This window comes from Pleurodeles waltl, chromosome 1_2, assembly GCF_031143425.1.
Source record: "Pleurodeles waltl isolate 20211129_DDA chromosome 1_2, aPleWal1.hap1.20221129, whole genome shotgun sequence".
Classification (NCBI taxonomy): Eukaryota; Metazoa; Chordata; class Amphibia; order Caudata; family Salamandridae; genus Pleurodeles; species Pleurodeles waltl.
In genome coordinates, this window is record NC_090437.1 from 158,109,991 (window position 1) to 158,134,437 (window position 24,447).

Below are 24,447 nucleotides of genomic sequence, written 5' to 3' on the forward strand. Positions count from 1 at the left end.
GCAGAAGTAAAACTTCTTCCAGGGGTGGGTAAAAGTGGTTAGAGAGGAAAGTGAACTTGTAAATGCTCAACATATTTTTGCATGAGCAAATCTGCACATGCATATTTACTCATGCTAAAATACAGTTCACAAATGTTTCCTGCTAGTACGATTTCCTGGTCTACTTCTGTAAATTCTTGTGAATTCAGGAAATGCGGAACTCTGCACCAATGCAACCACATATACAATGAGTTCACTTTTGTGACTTTCTTTAATAATTGAGCCCCTAATTGGGTCTGACATTAACCAAGACCTTTTGTTTTTATTAAAGTTCTATCTCTCTCACTGTGGGTAATAGCATCCTGCTCTTTCACAAGGAGCATATCAGCACACAAAGTAGTTTTGTTCAGTGCTAGGAACTAATGTGGCAATGTGTGTTTTTGCTTTGTGCCAATGTTTGTTACAATGGTGAGGGCCCGGCAGCTCCCACAAACAAAGTTTTACAAACGCCATGTCAAAAGAAGACATGCATTGACAAAGCCATAAACTGGGCTACTGAAATTATGCAGCAGGGGTGAGTAAATTATGCAGCAAGAAAAGGCAAAATATGCTGCATAACGCAGCACATTTTGTAATAGTAGTACTTAATAATGTTGTCATTTCTAAGCCTAGTAACACTCTTTGGACATTGATTGCACCTTATTAGTACCGGTTTATCACCAAATATAGCAATAAGCAATAGAAAAGTGACCAATCCAGTTTTGCAAATGACCTTTCACGGAGTGGGAAAATGTCTTAAATTTTTTTGTAATTTTTGAACTAGAAACACTTTTTTTTGTTGTTAAAATCTGCAGATTACGTAGCAGATAAGGGATTATGTCACAAAGGAGGATTATTTATAATTTTGCGAAAATAAATACGGCCTCACAATCACATAATTTCAGTGGCCCTGCCATCAGACTAATTACAAATGTCAGACCAATTTGGCTTTGCCAGTGCTTGTTTATTTTCGTGTTTCCCAAATTCGTATTGAAACTGATCACACTTATTTTCCACTATGAATATTTTTTTTTAATTACTGCCATGCATCAACACATTCTACTAAATGATGCTGCAAAGAAGTGGTACCTAACATTTCACAGTAATCTTGCAAAACATGTTTTTCCTAGTTGCTTTTTTTTTGTTTTTTTTTGTGAACAGTTTCTTTTGAAAGCAAAGAATCAAGGTGGCTTGCAAGCATCCGCCAGTATTTGCATCTAATCAGAGAGCATTCTGGGAGCATTATACATAGCCTCATATTGTTAAACCCTTCAAACGTGTGTGTGTGTGTGTGTGTGTGTGTGTGTGTACACATTGTGTTATTTACAGGGCTCATCCTAACAATAAAGGCTTTGCATTAATGAACCATAAATACAAGTTCGAACAGCATTAACATATGGGCACAAATACTACATCAACTACAGGCAATTCCATTTCCCTGCTCCATAATGTAAACAGTCTGCTAAAGGGTTTGTGCTGCAGAGGATTCAGCCTACTTGTCCCAAGGACAAAATCGGCACAAATGTGTCCTTGACACAGATTCTGTCCCTGTTTTGAAGAGTGTCACCTATCAGGGTCTCCCCTGAAATAAAGACACACCATAAGGCTAGTGTAGGGTTTTATCAGAGATCTAGTGCTGAGGTTTCAACAGCTGCAAGTCTTTATGAAGCTGAGATACAAAGCATTAAGGAATGTAAACATCCCTATATCATTTTCTTACAAAGTCAGCCAAGATTGCCTACTTTAATTTCATGGCATTCCCTTTCTGAGTTGATCACCCAGAAAGAGCCCAAGCTTCAAATGCTGTGGCAAATCACTCAGGTTTTCTTTGAGCCTAAAGACGACTTTGGATCCCATGACGATTTTCCTAAAAAAGGTATACAAAGTTGCAGATTAGGATAAACACCCATCTCTATCACTTTAAAAAAAACTTTTGACTGATCTTAACAATCAGAGAGCAACTAGTTCCATATCAATAGTTGCACAGCAATCACCATAAAGTTCTCTTTAACGATTGAAAAGGTTTAAAATAATTTTGGAATTAACATGGTCTACATTTCTATATATTGCGGACAATATCTCGGAAGTGTAAAGGGAAGGTGATCTGGAGGTGCAGCAAATGTTGTGACTGTTCCCACTACATTTCCACATCTTCACCTATTTTAGGGTCAGTTATAGTTTTGAGCATATATACCTCCTTCATTACATTTCTTTCCAACATTTCTTTATGCATCAAATTCACCAGAGTGCCAGCTGCATGCAGCCAATGGACAGCACTTTACTTGTGAGCAAGTTAAAGGCAAAGAACAGCAAACATGCATCAAAATGTCTTTTTAGGTAGCCTTGGATTCAGACCAATAACACATAGCTTAATATATTCAGTAGGATTTGCAGGGTATGAATCACAGCATACAAACCACTTCCTCCCTCTGTACCATGTTCTGGAGACAGGACCTCTCCATGTGTATGTACATTCTCCCATCTTTCTGACATCTCAAGCAGGCATTCATACGTTGAGTATAAATGTTGTATAACACAATTAGTGTGATAAATTATTTTTATGAATTTGTACTGCATCAATTCAAATGTGAAATTTGTGATGGATACTTCTAACTCCAAAGTCGTTACTGCTAGACCATCCCCAGGCATCAGACTGGATTTGGAAAATTTAACAGCTTTTCTTCCTGGTGCTACTAGCTGGTATCCTGCATGTCCGCACTGACTTTATTCTGCTCTGGAAGAGAAGAACGGAGCCACATGTAAGCACCATCTTTGTGCGCTGATGTCAGTTCCTTTCATTCTGTACCTTTAGATGTGGCTCCAAAGTTTTGCTTCCTCTTTTTCCTTTGTTCGTTGACGAGATTTTTTTCACAAAGAAATTCTTAAACCAGAATGCAAGGGAACTCTGTCCCTTCCAAACACTACAGGGTTTCAACCTTGCTGAGTCTGTCACAAACAAACCACTGCCGCAAGGTGTGTCTTTGGTGCTTGGGTCACAACTCAAAATCATACCAGGATTGTGTCCATATGAACACCAAGCAGATGCAGGTATCAAGCGAAGCTGTAAATAGTGAAACACCAGAGAAAATGTGCGATTCCTGGTTGAAATCTAGAGCACAGACTTGTTTCCGTGACATGTCCTCATCACAGTCAGAAGTCTTCTCGCAAGTCTAAATCAAAGTCCAGGAGGAAACACAAGAAGGCTAAGCTGAACTGGTCCCCATCCTGCCACTCCCCGTGTCCTTAGAAGGTATGAGGATGTCCATATGCCACTCTGTCATCTCTCTTCTATGCCACAGAGGAGCTGGTTCTACAGCTATTCCCGATGCACCCTGAATTTCTCAGGCCATCAGTGACCTTGTAGTAAATTGAGGCCTTTAGGGAGGCCATGTTGTATCCTTGACATTCTTCCTGTTCCCTCTGACTCGCCTTCGGGCCCTCAGTGGCCTCTAGTTGGGTAACCACCGGTGGATATCTGCGCTCACTTGGGTTTTGGTGCCAAGATCTGCTCCAGTTCCTTTGACATTGATGCTGGCTTCAACGCCACTGGCAACCGAGGAGGAACTTCCACTTAAAGTGGTGTCCAACTCAAAATCATACTCATCCTGACCTTGATCAAGGCCTCTCTGCAAATCAATTTTGCAGCCTCATAGACTCCATTCATTCTGATTAAGCTAGAACATTGGCTTTGTTACGGAGCCGCCCTCAGGTGCTCCATCAGCTTTTTGGATCGCTCTCAGATCAGTCAACATTGTGGAGTTGAGCGGGTAGATTTCCACCACACTCTTGTGACAATATTTTATATGGACCTACAAGAGGCCAGAGGATTAGACACTCTCCCTACCACTTGGGTGCTACCCCATCCAGCCGTGCTAGAAAAGATCACATCTTTTGCTGTTGTGATTAGGTGTTCGACTGAGATCCTTGACCTCAAGCTCCCCCCTGTATAAGTCAGAACTAATATGCTGACAGAGCTACTTATGTCTGGGCAAACGTCTTCTGTACCTCTTCTACCCTTTAATGAATTCCTCCCAGACACACGGCTGGGCACTGACTTGCCTGAATTTCTGATGTAACAAACTGCTCCTAAAAGTGTGCTGATCCAGGTTTTCACCAGCAAGGTGAACCAAAATGCATTTCTGACGTCGTCACCATACAGAGAATTTAAGAAATTAGTCATTCAGAAAATGGATGTTCTTGTTGGCCAGCATTGCCTTTAGGGTGGTCAACATTAGTTGTTGATTTGGTTGCTACACACATGTCCTTTGGGACATGGTTGGTGAGATTTTGATGGCTGTCCATAAAGGTTTACAGGCCTCTCTGGCTAAAACTATCCAGGATAGCTAGGATGTGGCCAAATAAGTTAACTTGAGCTGCTTGTACACTACAAATTGCTGGAGTGAGATCTGTATGCTTCTCAGGGGACATCCATGCACCCACTATGGATATGCCATTTGCAAGCTCTCGCCTGTTTCTCACGAAAGCAGATTCCACCTTGGAGTAATTTAAAGGGAGCTAAAGTATGGCATGTTTCTTGGGCCTCTCAACACTGGCACAACAGTTCCTTCAACAGTTTCTCCCCTTTGCTTTTGAGCTTTCTGGATGCACTCTGGCACTTGGTGGTAATTCAGAAGGTAAGGGATCTGCAGTTGGGCTATCCACCAGAAAGCATGTTACCAAAGATACATAACTTGTTCAGTAGATGCTGCATGATTGTCAAGAGATTTATCCACCACTACTTTTCTGCAGTTTGGACTCAGTGGGCCTGATAAGGAAAGGCTAGAACTTGAGTTGTACCAGACAGGTGTAAATAAAAAAACAACCATGTTGGACCCCAAATCTTGTTTGAGCCATGTCAAATTCAACATATAGTGCATCTTAACCAATTCTCTCATTTCAGATGGATGATTCTGCCTACAGATTCCCAATCTTGTATTACTTCCCATGCACCACACTAGATCTAGAAATGTCTCTCCAGCAATGCTTTTGCACCCAACTAGATGGTAGCTGCATAGAAGTGCCAACCCAGTGTGGCGACTACAATTTCTAAACAAATAAAGTGTGCTAGGAAATGATGTCCCCTGCTAAAATGACAGGTTTGAAACCACGCAGTGACTGTGGGAAACAGATTTTGTCACAGACCCACACGAGATGTCTCCAGGCTCGGGCCATGACTTGCACTCCTGCACTAACTGCGTCCTCCTGCATCCAAGTCGATCCGGGACGAGAAGTAAAGTTGCATGTCGCTGATCATAAGAAGCTGCAGCTCTTTTGTGAGTTATGGTCCCTGTCCTCCCTCCAAGTTCCAGCTGTGGAGTTGATGCTGCGCCTGAGGCTGTTCTTGTGAGCAGTCAACTTTGTGGTCAGAGTCCAAAAGCAAACATTAAAAAGTAAAGTGAACTAGACCCAATCCCATCACTCTGAACCCAAAGGGAAGGCACAAGGGTGTCATGATCGGAAGTAGTCTCCTGTCTGCGATGAAGAAGCAGATTCTTCAACTGATTCTGGTGTAGCCCAAGAAGGTCATGCTGCAGATGTTTGGTGCACTTTTGGCTCTCTCTGTCATGCCTTTAGGGCCCCAAAGAACCAGCAGATCCATCCTCTGTTCTGCCTGACCCTTGAGACCCGCTTCAGACCCCATTCGGACTCGAGTACGGGCTTCCATTCTGGGACCTAGACCTGCACCGGGCACTTCCACATCAAAACGCCTCAATACTGAAGAGGATCCAGTGCTTATTTTGATGTTGTAAACTGAACCAACTTCAGCTCGATCTCAATCGATGTCATGATATGAGATTAAAAAACATAACTGGTCATCATACAACCTGGTGCAGCAGTGTTGTGCTTCACCTACCCCCTTGGATGCATCCCACCAGATTTTCCAGAGGTTTACAGGTTTCCCTTGGATATATCTTTTGATGGCTAATGCCTTTTTGGTGAAAAGGTAGATTATGTTTTGCAGTGCTTTAAGCAAAGTAGAGCTCCCTGGGTCTGTTGACTCTGCAAGCAGTACCACACCAGTTCAAGAAGCTTAGAGGCTATGCCAGAGTGTTGATGTAGAGGCAAAGACGGTCTCCCCAACTAGTTCATTATTCATCCCAGGCCTTGCAAAGGTGTGAGTCTGGCAGACAGCATGCAGAAGAACAGGGCTCTTGGTCCTCCCATTCTCCTTCCATTGCAGCAGCAACCACCAACCCATTTTAATTTATGCTAGTGACCCCTACTTATCCTACAAAGGGAAAGAATTACCACTTCATTCTTGGGTGGCGATTCATAACTTCTAATAGGTGGGTCTTACAAATTGTTCAGCATGGATATGCCTTTTGTTTCTTTTTGCCCCACCAAATCTTTCCCCCACATGAGGGTGAATTTCAAAAGAGCACTTGTCCATTCTGCTATGAAATGTGCAAATGTTACTCCCGACAGGTGCTACTGAGAGGGTTCTGGACTCAAAAAGAGAGTAGTTGTGTTACTCTTGCTGCTTCTTTGTGCCAAATGAGGATAGGGGCATATTTACTATTTTGGACCTTTGACATCTGAGTGCCTTCCTGTCAAAAGACAAATTCAAAATGCTCATGCAGGCTCATGTCTGGTCTGGATCTTGGTCACTGAATGGTGTCCTTGCACCTAGGACCCATATGTTCATAAACCTCTTGTACAGTCCTGCAGACGTTATCTATGGTTTAAGGTGTAGGCAAGGGGTATTTTCCGTTTGCTGTGCTTCCCTTTGGCATTACCAGCATGCTTTTTGTGTTCACAAAAGTGATTCTGTGGTTGCTGCCCTCCTTCAGGGATACACGTTTTCCCCTATCTCGATGACTGGCTGTAGAAGGATGACTTGCCATAGTCCTAGACTACCATAAGACAACAGCAAGCCTCCTAACATCGAGGTTCCTGTTCATCAGACCTATTCTTCATAGGTTGCAGTTCAGAGCCATCCCTCTGTCACAAGTCCAGGACATTCAGGCTATGATCCAGGTGTTTGAGCTTTGGTCCTGGCTCTCTGTGGCCACCACTCTGAGACTTCTTTGCCTTTCAGCCTATTGCACCCTCCTCTTCAGCTATGCCAGGATTCATACAAGCTGTATAGTGGATTCTGAAATTCCAGTTGACCCAGCATCAACAAAGGTTTGGCAAGTATACAAATCTCGGAGGTCATGGCTTGTGATAAGCAGTTACGGCAGCTCGAATACAACGGGTCCAGCAGCAGGTCACTCTTCCTTCCCCATCCAAGCTTATGGTAGTGACAACCTGCCATTGCTGTGCTGGTGAGGTCATCTGAGGAAGATGGCTATTAGAGGCCTTTGGTCTTCCACGTAATCCTGGCTCCAGATTAGTCTTTTGGATCTTCGGGTCGTTCATCTGGCACTGGGGGCCTTTCTGCATTCCATCAAGGGAGGCTGGTGCAGGTTCTCATAGAAAACACCTCTGCCATGTGGTAGTGCAACAAGCAGTGTGAAGTGGGGTCCTGGATCCTTTGCAAAGGTTTTGCGCCTCTGGAGTTGCTTAGAGTGTCAAGGCAATTTCTCTGATTGGGGAACCACCTGCTAGAGTCCTTGAATGCTAAAGTAGATGAGCTAAGCAGGAAGATCACTAATACAGTCTACCCCCCAAAGTATCACAGGACATCTTCCAAAAGAGAGGAGAACCCTGGCTTAAGTTATTTTTGCCTACACATGTGGAGATTGAGCATCAACAATTGACTGTGTTTTATCTGCTGCCTGAAGAGGTAGATATCACTCTTCCTGCCCTGGGACAGATTTGTGGCCTTGTGTGGCCAGGTTATAGATAAATGTTGGCGCTTCACCAGGAGCTCTTCGGATCTCATCTGACTCCATGCCCCCTATAATATTACTATACTAGTTCCTGTAAATCTTATTCTGGTAGGAAAGGTTAAGGACTACATATTAGTTTACGCTGGAATTTCGGATCACTGGTCAGTGCCTTAGTGTATTTGTGGAGTTTGAGACTAGCTTTTGGGGGGGGAAAGTAGGTACTCCATTTGGTATATTATATTGTACATATCGGCTTCTGTTTGTTGATTGGGGGAAAAAGTATGTCCGAAGAAATGGGACATTAAGCCAGTAGAAGGCTGTAAATAAGTAGGTATTAGGACAGTGGTATGTCTCTGCTACTGCACTTTGGAACTTGTGAAGTTAAGTTCTTCAGGTACATTGTGGAGTGGAGGTATGTTCTTACTCCCAGGATTTGTGAACGGAAGTCTGTTCATCTGTTGATGAATCAGTAAGTTATCTATTGCTTTTCACATTTCCTGGAAGAAGCTCAGAAAACAGTTTTCTACTTTACAAATGTTAGATTTAGTACCAAGCTCCATCCTCATAGGTGCAACTGAGGAACGTGGGACAAGTCCCAGAGCCATAGCCACATGTTTCCTTTAACATTTTCAGATCTTCACACATCTTTTCAGGTAAGAATTTACTACCTCAGAGTACATACTTTTTTGGGCTTTAACAGCTGCGGGGCATTTAAAAGTAAGCTATTTTGAAAGAAAAAGGTTGTTAATAGAGCTTTCAAGTAAAGGGGGGAAAATGAATGTCAAGTCTTTTGTAATTGATTTAAGAGTTATATCACACCAGAATCACTTGCTACATTAGGTTATCCCTTAATTAGAAGGACATATATGGCAATGTGTTTGGGCCAAGTTAGAAACTATCAGTTACAAATCAGTGTGCTAAACTGCTGCCAATAGGTTTATCGGTGTACATTTTGAGTTGAGGTTGAGAGGACCTAAAACTGATCAGTTTATTTTGCCCAAGGTTTTTCAATTTCAGCTTTAATTATATCAGGCCATTTATAAAAACATGCACAACTTTATACAGAACAAAGATTTTTTCTTTTGTTAATGGGGGAAATTTCAATTACTTTTTTGTTGCAATGTGTATTTTTTTAATATCATTACATTAGGCCATTTATGATGAGACAAGTCTTTAGATACACGTATGAGGAAATATTTTATAAGGTTTCAATGATGTAAAGTATAATTGCTCTAGTTCTAACAACAATATCAGTCGTCCAAATGTGTACATTGACTTTGGTCCAGCTTTTGGGGTTTTTGGTTCTTGTTAATCTAAATAAATGTGTACATTGACTTTGTTCCAGCTTTTTGGGGTTTTGGTTCTTGTTAATCTAAATGTGTACAATGACTTTGTTCCAGCTTTTTGGGTTTTGGTTCTTGTTAATATATGGGGTAGATATTTTAAGATTGTATGGTAAGCTATACCTTAATGAAATGATTTGTTTACATTATACACAATTATTAAAACCTACAAAATGAAGCTCCATTGGTTGTTAACATTATTATTGTTAGCTGGATATAGGTCATAGTAAATATGAACATTTAACCCCATGGTAATTAGCACAATTTACAAGTTCACTAATTTTCACTGCAGATGTTTTTGTAGGAACTGACAAATTTTGTACATATGAAAATTCACATCATGGTAATTTCTAATTCCACTTTGCTTACAGAGTAGAATGCGTGGCTTATTTTTTAAAAGTGGCTTATATTAATGGTGGATTTCTCAAATAATGTTGTACTTCTTTTATTAGGATAGGCAATACAAGCAAGAAGAAAAGGTTGGAGTTCGAGAAGAAATAGAACAAAAAAACAACTTTCATGTAAACAAGTATGGTTTGATATTTGTTTTGATTTCCCTTGACACTCACAACTTGCTAACATGTGTAGACTGGTCGAGACTAATTGATTTGATGTTTCAAGGAGACCATAAATGCAATCAAAACAGCTGTTGTGTCAGGCTGGCTCCAAGCCTTTCATAGTTCGTTTGTTACTACTGTCTGATGGATTAACTAATTGCACCAGTTAAGCAGGCAGCACTGCATATATTTCAAAAGAACATGTTTCCCAACATTTTATGTCCGATCAGGTGGGTGTGCAGAGTGAATATTTTATTTATGCAGTTTTCTGTGGCATTAACATAGCCCACTGGTGTTACTGTGTTTTACAAAAGAGCCCACGTAGAAACATGAATATTGACCAGACGCACATAAATAAATCAAAACATAAGTGAATATACACATCCTGTCCAGGGTCAGAACTGAATATAAGTAGCTTACAAACCAAGATGAATAAAGACAACTTCAAAATCACTCCCTAGAAAGAGCCTACCCCAGTAGCACATGGGGCCTGAGAGGTTGGCAAATAAGTGGCTGATTAAATTATAAATGACCAATGAGGAAGACTTATTATGTACAATAAGGCGTACTTTTTTTAATGATGTAGACGATCAGCTCTGTATTGCAAACATTTGTGGTGTTGAGCACCTAAATATTCAGATCGGAGGAAATATCTCACTCTTTATAGGCGAAGAGCAACCTCATTTGTTTTCTCATGCATTTAAGTGTTGATGTACCCGTGTTATGCGATATGTATGCCTAGGCTTATGTTCTCAGAGCCTGCAAACAATATAAATTCTAGCATACATTTATGAATGCAAAATTTCAGTACAGTTTACACACAGCATCTGTTTGCGCAATGTAGAAACTTGGTTTCAAAAATTCTTAAAGCCAGCTAATGACAAACCACTGAAAAAAATAAGATACACTATAACATCTTATTATATGCGAATGACTTGGCAGTTGTGGATTGTACCCTAGTAGGCTACAAAGGCAGCTAAATGAATATTGCAGTTTAAATATTTTAAGAATCAACATTTCCAAAATGCACGTATTAAACTTGGAAGTAAAAAATGTAACTAGAAATTTGATAGTACTTCCTTGAAAATTACATATATATATATATAAGAATTGTTTTTAATGAAATGTTTGTATTTAAAGAGAATGAGCAATCTGTGTTTAGTGTTAGGATGTCAGTGACGAAGAGCTGGTGCAGTTTCAAGAGGAAATATGGCACTTTCTCCATAAGGCCTAGTTAAGGATAGACTCAGTGAATGTGGCCCTCTATTACACATGTCCTTCCTGGTTAGCTGTGGAGACCCACTTAATTTGAAATGGTTTGAAGGAAGAACATTGAGTTGTGCCCTCAGCCTGTCTGCCGCTGAGAGGTAATACTAGCAAGAAAAATAAAGAAATATATTTAGTAGAGTTTTAGAAAATATGGGCCTTGGTATGTCTCAGATTCAGCTGTGAGAAGTAAGCTGCTTGTAATGAAAAGAAGACTCTGAGAGAGAGAGAGACACAGTACTGTTATTTGAATCTGATATGGATTTATATTAAATCAAACAGTCTTTATCATACTCATTACAGTAGTGATTCAGAGCTGTTAATTATCTATCGGGTGTCCCCAGCCAACTTTGTATAGAAACCTACTGCTCTTTCAGGTGGGGCAATTTAGTAAAAATATTGAATAATAACAGTGAGCAGAAGCCATTAATGTGCAAGTGTTTGGTCTGAAGAGCTAACTAACTAATTCACTTCTCTTGCTGTGCTATTTTTCCTTAGAGGAAGAAATATTTAATGCCTGCATTAAAAAAAGAAATGCTTAGTACAGTACCTAAAGTCTTTCACTTTCACATTTCTTGGGACTTGAAAATGTACCAATCTATTCCATTGTACATGAGTCTCTTAATGAAAATGAAATAGTTTTGAATAGTTTAAAGCATATTATTACTTTTAATTAATTAATGATTAAATTGTAATTGTGAATTAAGCATATTAAGGTATAAATGGAATGTGTTCATATTGTTCTCCAGATTAGGATGGAGGTGGAAGACTTCATAAACTTCAATTTTGAATAGAAAAAAGTGAGAGAAAGGCAAAACAAAAAAGTTAGGACGGCGGAGGCCATACTGACTGCTGTTAGAAACATAAATAAGGTGGAATCAAGCAGATTGTCAGAAAAGCTTTAGCCACCTGCTTATTTTTGTTTTTCTAAGAAATTAGGCACTGCATTCATGTAATGCGCATGTGATAAGTTAGAGATCTGTAAATATGAGTGTGTATTTTTGGGTGTTTGCAGATCTGTTTGGCATATCTTGAGGTTTGGTGCAATACAAAAATAGGCTTTGTTTCTTGTTAAATACAGCATTCAGAAAATATGGTTCTTGTAAGCACTCCTGTTAAGGCAGTAATGGTTGGGATATCTTGCAAAGACGTGTTAATTTTTCCTTGTAGGGTGTCATCCAGTATGAAAGAGGAACAGGTCAGTGTCACAACATGTTTCTTTTAATATATTCTGCATTGTGCATTCGGTGTCCTACAATGGGAAAATCTATTTTACTCTGGAATCTAAAATCCAAATGCTTCTTTTGTTGTTTTTCTGCTTTGCTTTGGAACAATTTGAACACACTAATTGCGGTGGCTCAGTAGCACTCTGTACTTGTAGCACATATTCCGAGGTTGATAGGGAGCCTCTGTTCCAATGCGAGTGTTTATGTATCCTTGCTTACAACGTCTTTCACATGAGCATTGTGGTATTTGTGCATCACAAAGCTTCTGGATGTGCCCACTTTGAGGCCTTTTTAAAACCGATGGCATACCCTACATTTACGGTGGTAATGAAGAAACAAAGTGGGGTAACAGGCAAGGTTGAAGATATTGCACTGGCAGTCAAAGCTGCATCTCTTTTTAACTAAAAAAATGTATTGGCAGGACGTCATTTTCAGTTCACTAGCAGTACTCTGACGGTTCCCTTGTTCACTTAACACCACCTGGAAGTCTTGACAAACAACTAATCATTTGTTCATGCCCTAGCCCAGTTTGAGGCAGAGGTGGAGCTTTGGGAAAAACCGAAATCTCCCCCCACGCAGCTTCTAAAGCAGTCATGGGCTTTGGCTCTATTTCAGTGAGATTCACCTTTAGTTAGATGGTCTAACACTTCCACCTTGTCTGGCTGTGGCACTTGGATATAAAGCCAACGTTTATCACTGTTCCATGATTGCCTGATAAGCTAGTACAACCAGACACCGCTCCATAAAGACATGGATGGTCACTGGGGATAGAAAGGAGCATAGTTTATGCTGCATACACTGTGAAGTGGAATGTGGGGACATGGAGGCCTCCATTTGAACAAACTGGTATCCATTAAACAGTTTAGGTGTGAAGCAACATAGAATAGTATGACAGTCCATTATGTTGGTCTGAATTTCGCTAAGTGAAAAAAAAGTTTCTAAAATTGTGATGAAGAAAACTAAAAAAAAAAAAAAAAAAAAAGGGAGTGTTCATAAGAGGAATGACATACTTTGAAGATAAAACGTGATCAAGGGCAGAGCCTTAAGGTCGTTCTAAGTCAGGTGGGTATAGCGTGTGGAGAGCACAAGGTTACTAAATAAGAACAAACTGATTGAATGTGACAGAAGCAATTGATGAGCAGGTGAGATCAGGATAATAAAAGTAGGGTGTAGTATAAGGTAATAAACAGTGGAGGTTGCTGTGAAAGTGGTATCAGGGGATAAATGGCTATAATAGCACTTAAGGGGATGCAGTTGGCAAAAGCCAAATTGGGAGAGGTTAATTCGAGTCTTGAAAAAACAGTGTGAATTTGTTCTCATCTGGTTGCTCGTGGATTTTAAATAATGTAAGAGAAGGACAACAGTTGGTGAGTTTGAAGCTGCTGGTCCTCTTTGTTTCTTTTTGTCTGGGCAATGACTGTTAATGCCTTGAAATGTGGAGAGGTGCCATTATTAAGTGATGAGCAGATTAGGCCAGCAAGACTGAATGGGTAATTTGAGAGTGAAGGACAAACTCAAGTATGCAAAACACTAGAAGGTTATTAAAATGTCTTCAATTGATGACAAAGTACATGATGCTTCTAACATTGTGGAGGCATAAAATGTGTTTAAGGATGGTGCCCAGACCCTTGCTTCGCTTCACTGGGGGGTCAGTGGTACATAAGCGTACCAGTGTGAAGTGGCTGTCTTTTAGACGGATCTTTGTCTTGCTCAGAGGGTATGGGTAATTTGTGTATATGGCCTAGTCCTGCATACAGACATTTTCTTAGAGACGTCTAGCTGGAGATTCCTCACCTTTTGATATTCTCCAGGTGTCAGACTGGTTCCAGAAACTTTTCAGCAGTACTTCTGCACATCTGTAGATGGTAGGTCCTGAAGTCAATCGATCTTGGAGCCTATCCTACAGCTTGTCTGCAAGGCTATGCTCTCACTCTTTAGATCCTTGCCGGCTCCCTCCTAGCTCGCCTTCAGGCCCCACGGAGTGAGCAGATCTCCAAATAGGAAACCACCATCAGAGTCACCCTCAGTGCTGTTTGGAATCTCCAAGACATCCCAGGATTGTCTCCAGTTCCAGGTCCAACTCTGCCTTTGGTGGCATGATCCACACCGGTTCCCAGCACTTTGACACTGGTGCTGACTGCATCAATGCTGGAAGACCAAGGTACTTGTCCTTTATGACTCAGTTTGTGCTGGTTCAGGCTCTCTAGAGGCACCACTTCATCCAGTCAATCTACAGCCTTCACAAGGGAGAACACATACCCTGCATTCCTTGTTGGGCACAGATTTGGGCAATGACTATGAAACTTGTGTTGGTTGGCAATCCATACCATGAAGAGAGTTAGTAAGATGACCTAGTGGCCCTGATACCTCTTGGAGTTGGGGGCTCCCCCCATCCTCACCTCAGTCCTGCCACTGAGAATAGCACTTCTTACACCATGGTGATGTATAGGGCAGCTGAAGTCCTTTACATCCATCTTCCCACCTTGGGGGGGGTCAAGACCAGTGTCCTGACAGAAGTCCTCCACCGTGGGCAAACATCCACTGAGCCACTCCTACATTTTAAAAAGGCACTTACAGATATCCTGTAGGTGTGTGGGCTGGACCTTGCTCTGGCCCTCCAGTCAACCGCCAGATGCCGCCTCCCTGCACCAGGGAACTGTGCATTTTTATCTAAAGGCATCATGGTGCAAGCATCTACAAGCAGGACAAACACTTTTCCCACTACTCCCCTATGATCGGAAGTTAAGACAGATGTGGCAGTAGGAAAGAGAATCTTCTTGTACAGCAACATTGGCTCTTAGATCATAGCATGCCAGCTGCCTATTTAGTTGCTATTCCCATGTCCTTTGGGATTTAGTTGCCCAGGTCCTCCTAGGTGTTCCTAATAATCACCTTCCTGTCCTAAGTTCACAGTTCGTTGTGGCTTGTACACCACCAATGCCATTGGACGTCTTCTGAGCACTAGCCATTCGGTGACATGCTTGGCTGTGGTCCACTGGTTTTTCAGGCAATGTCCAAACCCTCTTGGACATACCTTATTACAGGACTCGCCTGTTTGGGAGCAAGCCAGATCTCTAAAACGGTTCAATGAGAGTAGAGCCAAGGCACACTCCCTGGGCTTATCTGCCACACCTTTCCAATCGTATCAGCCCTATTGCCCCTTTCACAACTTCAGTAGAGGCACCTCGTACCATCAGCTCATCCATCCTCAACAAGGAGCCCAGCAGTTTTGTGGTTGTAGCTATGGTGCTCACTGCTCCTGTCAAGGTCATTGGACTGACCAAACCACTTTAGCGTGCCCTTAGTGGATCACAGCCACTTGAAGGGAGGCAGGATCAGACAATTCTTGCCAGGTTGGCAGACAATAGCATCAGGCAGGTGAAGCCTGCAAATCATTCAGAAGGAATATATCCTACCCTTTCTTTCTGTGTTCCCACACTTTCTACTTCTTCTCCATCACCCCTCCCCAAAGACGGACAGAGGATCATCTCTCCATTTTGATGCGGGAAGTGCAAGAACGTTTGCCAAAAGGGGGCTATTGAGAAAGTGCTGGTGGCAGAAATAGGTTGTTGTTATTGGTGCTACTTTCTGGTGTGATAGAAGGAAGGAGGCCTTCCTTCTATTATATACCTGTGCCCTCTAAATGCCTTCCTCTGGAAGGAAAAATTCAAGATGCTCATGCTAGGCCAGGTCTTGTCAGCCCTCGACCATGGAGAATGGAAGGTGGTGTTGGACCTGCAGGATGCATGTTTCCATATACCCGTCCTGCAGACCCATTAGTGGGTTTGTACTGGGGTAGGAGCATTTGTATTTGGCTGTGCTCTTCTTTGGTCTCACCAGTGCCTCTCGGGTGTTCACAAAAGTGGTGGTGGTGGTAGCAGCATATTCAGTGGTCCGGGGTCCTGGTCTTTCCCTACTTCAGCAACTGGCTGTTGAATGCAGACTTGTCTCAGGCAATCATTAACCACCTGCAGATGATGGCAAACCTCCTGTCATCTTTGAGTTTTACTGTCAGCGTGCTGAAGTCCCACTTGAATCCTCCACAGACGCTCCCCTTCATCAGAGCCATTCTGGGCACTCTTCGGTTTCATGCCTTTGCCCTGAATAGGAGAGTCCAGGACATTCAGGCTGTCATCTCAGTCTTTCAGCTTCTGTCCTGGATTTCAAAGAGGTTGACTCTGAAGCTACTGAGATTGATGGTATTCTGCTGGTCAATCATGCCAGGTGGTATATGCAGGCTCTGCTATGGGTTCTGAATTCTTAGTGTGCCTAACATCAAGGGGACCTCTCCAAACACGTCCAGATCTCAGAAGAGACTGCAGACAAATCTGCCGTAGTGGTTACTGGACCGCAATTGTCTGCAGCAGATTCCTCTCCCTTCCCCAACCAGAGTTGACAACGGTGACCAATGCTTCCCTACTGGGGTGACGCAGCCACCTGGGAAAGTTGGAAATCAGAGGGCTCTGGTCTCCAGCGAAGGCCTGCTCCAAATCGACCTTCTCGAGCTGTGGATCATCCTCTTGGTGCTGAGAACCTTCCTTCATCCATCAAGGGGAGACTGGTACAGGTACTCACAGACAACACCACCGATAAATGCTACTGCAACAAACAGGGCAGGGTGGGGGTCACCGACCGTGTGTCAGGAGGCCTTTACCTCTGAAATTTGTTGAACCACCAAGCAGTTTTCCTGGTAGTGAACCAACTTGCAAGATCATTGAATGCAAGGGCAGACAAACTCCGCCGTTGGTGCCTATCAGGTCACAAGTGGCAGTTACACCCAGAGGTGGCGCAAGGTTTCTTCCACGAATGGGGAGAACTTTGTCTTAGTCTTTTTGCCACTGCAGAGCGCAATATCAGCACTTCTACACTCCTGAGCTTCCGAGGTGTCGCTCACTCTGAGACGCCTTCTGTCATGACTAGAACTCAGGATTCCTGTATGTCTTTCTGCACATAGCACTCATGACCTGAGTTCTCAAAAAGATAAGAACTGACCAGGCCCAAGTTACCATAATGGCAGTGGATTGGGCATGGAGAGTATGGTGTCCAGAACTCGTGGGCTTGAGCAACTGTCCTCCGACCAGGCTGCCCTTCTGGGAGGATCTGGAGTCACAACATCAAATCAAGGTTCTGCACCCAGGACTTCACACTCTCCACCTTCATGCATTGAGATTGACTGGTGACAGCTGATCACATTTGACCTTACTCCACAGGTCATTGATATCATACACTCATCTTGGCAGCCAGATGTCCCTCTACAAAAACTGTAAACGCCTGTTGGAACAGATTTGTGGTTTAGTAGGGTTCTCAGAAGATGACATTTTGTTGTTTGGTTGGACCCTAGTCCAGCAAGACTTTGCTCAGGGCACAGTTAAAGGGTACCTTTCAGCTCTTTCTGCCTTTTTTCAGCCCTCATTATTTATTTCATGTTGCTGTTTCCTTTTTGAAAGGATTAGAACATGTTTCCTCCTTCTCCCTTTGTCATTCCACAGTGGGCCTTTGAATTGGTCCTCCATATGGGATGTGCACTCCCTTTGAAGTGCTTCACAGCTGTCCCTTGTGGCTTTTGACCCTCAAGACAGTGTTCCTAATTGCCATAATATCAGCGAGGCGTGTGAGTGAGCTTCAGGCTCTGTGTCAACCGGATGTACACCACCACCTTCCCATATAAGCTACTTTTGCAGACATAGGCATCCTTCTTGCAAGTTGTGACTCCATTCCATGTCGATCAGAACATCACCCTGCTGTCATTCTATGCTCCACCTCACCCCTCTAAGGAGGAGCGACGACTCAATTTAGACCCCAAGAGAGCTCTAAGCTTTTATATTGATCGTATCAAAGAACTCTTGGTAGACAACCAGCTCTTTGTGGGGTTCTCTGGAGCGAGAAAAAGCAAGGCTGTGCAGAGGAGAACCATCTCTCGCTGATCGGCTTTGCCTTATGATCTTCTTCGTATTGAACCAAAAAACAGCATCTTCCAGAATGGGTATGTGCCCATTTTACCAGGGCAAAAGCTGCTACTACTGCATTGGCAGGCTGAGCTACTGTTCTGGACATTGTCTACGTGGGCATCCCTCAATACATTCACAAAGCACTTCTTACGTGGACAGGCACCTTCTCAGAGAGGGGCACTTTGGTCACTCTGTCCTGCATGATCTTCTGGTTTGAGTCCATTCACAGACCCACCTCCGAATAAGTACTACTATTATATTTACCCAGAAGGTGAGGAATCTGTAGCTAGAAGTTTCTATCAGAAGTCCAAGTTACTTACCTTTGGTAAGGCTTTTTTGATAGGGAATCTATTTAGCCACAGATTCATCACTGATACTTACATCCTCACTGTTTCTGTGATTGAACTCTATCCATTATTAAGTTTCCAAGTCCAGGAATCTGCACATTGGTCACAACCAGTTTGCTATTGGGACTCGGTGTCTGATGGTGCAGACAGCCTCGAAAGCAGCTGACAGCTGCATTTGGAAGTGGCACCTATAAAGGCTCCACAGGTCATTTCCCGAGTGGAGCGACGTCAGTGCGAGGCCAAACGGCGCCACCTATCTGTGTGCCCAGGTACTGGTGAAACATTTCCCAAATCCAGTCTGACGCCAGGGGAATGCTCAAACAGTGAGGAATCTGTGGGTAGATAGTTTCTACGAGAAAGAGTATTAACAAAGTTAAGTACTTGTTCTTAAAATGAAATATGTGTATATAACTTTTTTTATGAGGAATCTTACAATGTGTCACCTTCTTACTTCCTCCAACCATCAATGAACTAGGACCTGCCAACAGAAACTGTTGTGGCTCAGTTGTGCTCACTTTGCAAAGATGATGCCAGCTTGATGCAGCATAAGGTAATTTTGCTTCCTAGGATAGTACATTAGACAAATGATTCCTTGCTCTTCAAATGTTTTTTTAGAACAAGATCACAATGTAATCCACATTGTTACAAAAATCATGTATTTATCTGTATGATGGTGTTGGAATCTAGAAAGTGAAGTTTGGAGAAAAAAAAAAGCAATGGTCAAGCAAAGCTAGTAAGTCTGGTTTGAATGTGCAAAATATGCATTAGTACACTAAAGGCAGATAAGATGCAGTGCAAGAAATGGTAGCAGGACTTTATTGAAGGCTCCCTGTTTTCAGTTTAGTTTTGTATTGGTTTCTATATCAAAATGATGTTTTGGTTAGAAAACGGGGTGGTGCTCTTTCATGTGAATGAAGTAAGACGTTTGCAAACATGAACAATAAAAGTAGAAACCCTAACACAAAATTAAATGAAGCAAAAGTTATTACAATTAGTTTAATATAATTTAATTAGAAAATGCTGCACTTCTGAATGCGAAGAAACCTGAAGAGATGTTATTCAAATAATTACCTAAAGTGTAGAAACAATGCACGTTGTCAGAAATATTTCCTTTCTGCTTATCGCTGTGCATCTAGAAAAACAGAGCATAAGAAAGAAAAGGCTGTGCTTGTTTTTTATTTTTGAAACTGCAGCTTTATTGTGCTATGTGTTATGCATTTCACCTTAGCTGCTGGCTCTGGCCGCAGGTATTGTGATGTCAGAACTCAACTGTAATAAGTTATTACAATTGAGTGGCTATGTCATTGCTTTATTATTGGCAGGGTTAATTAAATTATCGCCAGGGAACGGTCAAATTACGCAGAAGGATTGACAAAATTATGCAGCAAGAAAAAGCAAATTATGCAGCATATTTTGTGATAGTACTATTGCATAATTTTGTCATTTTTTCACATACCACTGTTGGATAAAGGTTTCACCTCATTAGTACGAGTTTCACATCCAAATACAGTAATAAGCACCTGAGAGATGACTAGTTAACCCTTGCATAGGGCTGTCCATATTATACGGTTCCTACCAAGATAATAGGACTGCATGTTAGGACAGCAGAACTTTAGAATGTAGGGGACTGAGTTCTTCCACACCATCAGAGACTGTCAGCCCAACTCCAGTCCAACTCTCAGTGCCTCACCCAAACCCCTAGCTTTACTGGGGTGGAAGGTGAGTATGACAACCTAAACATGACACTCTGACTCTCAAGGAAGTTGTTGAAACAGATCTCACCCTTTCGTTGTATTACTTGTGTATGCCCAGGCAAAAGCACAAGAGAAATATGAGATACATTTTCAGTACATTTATTGAAACAGTCGTATTTGTGCAGAGCAAGAGTAAGATCATTGAGCAGATAAAACAGAGCCAAGTTATCAGCATTCTGAACACATGGTAAAGATAATCCTATGGTAAATGATTTCTTGGGGTTCCTACCTAACTCTCAATCTATACTGAGAGCATAGCAGGTGTACCCTTATCTAATGGATTAGCCCTAGCCCCATACCTGGAAACTGCATCATGAGTCAGCCTGTAGTATGGGTGGCAACTCTCTCGAGAAGCTGGATGATTAGCACTAGCAGAGCTGCAAGTCAAACACAGCATTTGTCCCAGGACGGTTGCGGCTGGAGTACCCTCTGCCTCTTTCAGGTCAGTGCACCATTTATATAATAAAAGCCTCCCTGTGTTAGAAGCACAGCCCTGATGCAGTGCTGTGTCTAGATGTTAGAAGCTCCCTCCTGAAGGGGAACTCTGGCACTTGGTTATCGTGTATTGAGCTCCTAGCCTTGAACAGAATGTACTGATTATATGTTGAGAAACGGCTACCTAAACAAGCAACTCATACAATGTATTCCTAGAATTATATCATCTACGCAAAATGTGTAAAATGTCACTGCTAACAGCCATGCTAAAAGCAATGCAGCTAAAAGGTGTAAAATATAAAACAAAGCTAAAAAAGAGAACAAACTTGGGTCTAGGAGCTCCTTACTTCACATCAACACAGGCCACTGCAATTTTATTAACTTTTGATCCATTTGAGGTAAAAATAATTTTTGTACTTTGATAAAATCTGCAGATTATGCAGCAAGTGATGACGGATTATGTAGCAGATGGGTCAGATCTATAATTATGCGAAAAACGCTACAGCCGCAGAATCTCGTGGCCATGTTTATACAGGACTAGAGATGTTACAAGTCTCCTGCAATAAGGATTTTTTAAATGGACCTTTATGCAGGAATTTCAGGCTCCGATGTATTATTTATAGATTTATAGATGGGTACCAGAGAGCCCCAGCACTGGAAGAGCTCATATTCTGAACATATGTATTACCCACCAACCTGCACTGTGAGAAGCTCACTCTGTCTTCAGTCTCCACTCCAGAGTTTTCAATCATAGCCATTGTAAACACCTATCCACAGCCTGAATTTACCCATAATCCTGAAGGCAACTCGGTTCACAGTATGCGCTGTACAAGTCATATGTTTAATTAAATTAAAATGCATCAAACAATATAATCTGGAAAATGCAAATGCACTTGGGAAATGCTAGCTAAAGTCACTTTTTTTTATCACGGTTTGGTTTTCCTAATAAACTCTTGTGCTGTGGGGGATGCAGCTTGTGATAATATATGTCAGAGAAATTAGGGGAGTACAGCACATGTTCTCTTCTCTGTTGCACCAAGGGTGACAGTGGCATGAGCTGCCTCGAACAAGGGGATTGACTCCATTACCTTAAGCCAGGTCTTGTGCCTCCATCTTGTCTTTTACCATAATTAATTCATGTCCCACGCCTTGATGCAAACCTTTCCACAGTGGCTTCTGCAGGGTGCACAGGGGATCTGACTGAGTGTCCAGGAATTAGCTTGTGTGTGACTGCACAAAAGGGCCAACAGGCTTGGTGCACAAGTGGGCCTCATGAAAGAAGTACAGAAAAACATCATATTGAAAATACAAACATTCTTAGGGAATGCAAGATAAAGTGAAATGTGAACAGGAACTGCATTGCTGACAGATGACGTAGAAGCTACTGCTGCTATTAACTATTTGGCAGGTCCAGGAGCAGTGCAAACATGACTATCACAATCTGTCACCTGGCCTCTGATCTGATATACACTAGTTGCAAATGTGACCCAGCACCACACTGTCTGGAAGATAATTGTGCCACATCTTGCACATCACGCTTGCTGCCTGGGTGCACTATACCATTCACCTCTCCTCAAACCAGGGCACAGATCACACTCCATGTGCTTGGGGCAGTACAGCAAGTGAGATGCAAACCACTGCTCTAAGGGCTACAGTGCCTCCTTCATCTCGCAATTCAGAGGAGCTTCAGGCTTGACTTAGCATTTCAGTGCGTTGATACTGACACCAGTACTAATGTACCATGTTAACCCCCTAGTGCGTAGCATTTGGAAGGACAGAGATAAAAAATCCACTCGGTGAACCAGGAACTGATTTACAGTTTCTCATGCCAAAGGCTGAAAGAAGCTGATTGAAGAAAGCCTGCGGTTGAAGAAAGGGGCTGACCGCTTTCTCACCAGGCACATCACCCAGGGCTCTTCCCATTGGACACATCATCCATTGCTTTTCCCCATCAGGCTGATCATCTTTCTCCCCCTAAGCTCATCCTTTGGCATTTTCCTCCCAGGCATATCACCTGATGCTTTTCCCCGCTTGCACGTCATCTGGAGCTTTCCACCGTGCATATCACCAAACATCTTTCGCCTTGAACATATTACCTGGAGCTCTTTCCCTGGGAGACATCACCTGGGGGCTTTCCTCCCAGAGCACATCATCTGGCACTTTCCCTCAGACACATCACCCATCATTCTTCCTCTCAGGCACATCATCGCGCTCTAATCCCCTTGGCACATTACCTGGGTTCCACCCAACTTCTTGCCCCCCAAGCACTTTACCTCTCCTCCCAGGCATGTCTTGTAGGTCTTCTTCCACTAACATAACTTAGCTTATCTCTACTGCCCATTACATTGCCCTCTCCTGTTGGTCTTTGTGCATTTATGTGAATGTGTCCTGCACTGTACAAAAGCTAAACCTACTGGCTTTTTGTATTGCATCTGATATAGTTTGACCATGGTTTAGCTTGGACAAGCTCAGTGACTCTTTGCCGCAAATTATGTTCTACACTTCTTTTGAAAGGTGCCAACTTGTGTCAAAGAGAAACATTTCAACCCCCAGCTAAAAGGTATTCAACAGATTTATGTTTTATGAGAAAGGCACCCAATTCTTCATTCAGTTCTGCAGTTTCCTGTTAAGTATGTGTCCTACTACCTCTAGTTTTGAACTTTGTGTAATTAAACATAACACCCTGGGTTGGCATTCCTGCCACACAAAACAGCAAAAAATATGAGTAAAAGTAAGTGACTGTGGTGACACTAAGTGCATCTACTGCCTGATAGAGCCATGTGACACTGTCCTCATTTTTTAACACATATGTCAGAGTCCTGGCTGTGATCTGGCTGTGTGCCCAGTGCTGCCAAACCCCCTCCCTGGCTCTGACCTCATCCAAGTGGCAGCCTTCAGTGATGCTATGATGAGACATATTACTTCAGCGCTCTCTTATGTATCTTGATCCCCAAGGCGTCTGAGACCTTCAGCAATCCCTCTGCTGGCAGCAGGCCCTATTCCCTAGCACTGAGTGACTCTGGACTCCACTGCTGAGGACCGGACAGACCCTGGTCCTCTGCTTAGTTTTAACATTTTTTTCGGCCCTGACTCTGATGTCAGTGATGCTTTCTGATTCGCTGCCACTGGTTTCTAATCCAGCCTCGGAGTCACCTGAAATTCTGAACCAAATCAATTTTTTCAAAGCCAAGAAGAAGGTTAAATTCTGTTTCAATGATGAGCCTCTGCCTCATGCTCAGGGTTTTACACATCACAAGACTGTTAGGGATGACTGACTTTATTCAGATTTGTAAATGATGAGGTTGGCAGTAATGATGCAAACAACCTTCTCATGTATGACAATGATCAGGTATTTATTTGGTGTTACAAATGCCAGTGGCAGGTTCACTTCACTAGAAGTTGATTTTAATTGTCCATCTTATCCACTTACAGAGGACATCACCTCATCTGTGGCAGCCCTGTGCAATGAGCTGAGGTCCTAGATCTACCCTAACCTGTTTAGAAGAAAGCATTACTATCGTCAAGCGATCCCTACAGCCTTCATCTTCTTTTCCAGCGCTATTGCGGCCTTCAGTGATATCACCATGGATCGTGTCTTGGCTGCAGAAAAATGCTGGTGTCCACTTCAGTAGTGTGCTTCCCAGTTTCCTGCTTCTCTCATCCAATCCCGGATGGACTAAAGTGCTTGTCATCTCACCCTTCGCCTGAGAGCCTAGTGGTTCAGACCTCCACTTGTATAAAACTTAATCATAACTTCTTTCCTTCCACTCCTTTTGAT

The 24,447-nt window shown here is 42.5% G+C and overlaps 1 protein-coding gene across 8 annotated transcripts in view; it reads left to right on the forward strand.

The window, feature by feature from the left end:
* Nucleotides 1-24,447, forward strand: part of RUFY3 (RUN and FYVE domain containing 3) — a 341,239-nt gene that overhangs the window by 304,933 nt on the left and 11,859 nt on the right. For 5 of the 8 annotated variants that reach the window (XM_069236852.1, XM_069236856.1, XM_069236854.1 and 2 more), the window contains 3 exons: nt 9,589-9,665; nt 12,130-12,157; nt 18,956-19,030. In XM_069236852.1, the coding sequence (XP_069092953.1) occupies nt 9,589-9,665; nt 12,130-12,157; nt 18,956-19,030 (180 nt within the window). The remainder of the gene's footprint in view (nt 1-9,588; nt 9,666-12,129; nt 12,158-18,955; nt 19,031-24,447) is intronic. The other 3 variants (XM_069236858.1, XM_069236853.1, XM_069236859.1) reach the window with 3 other exon arrangements.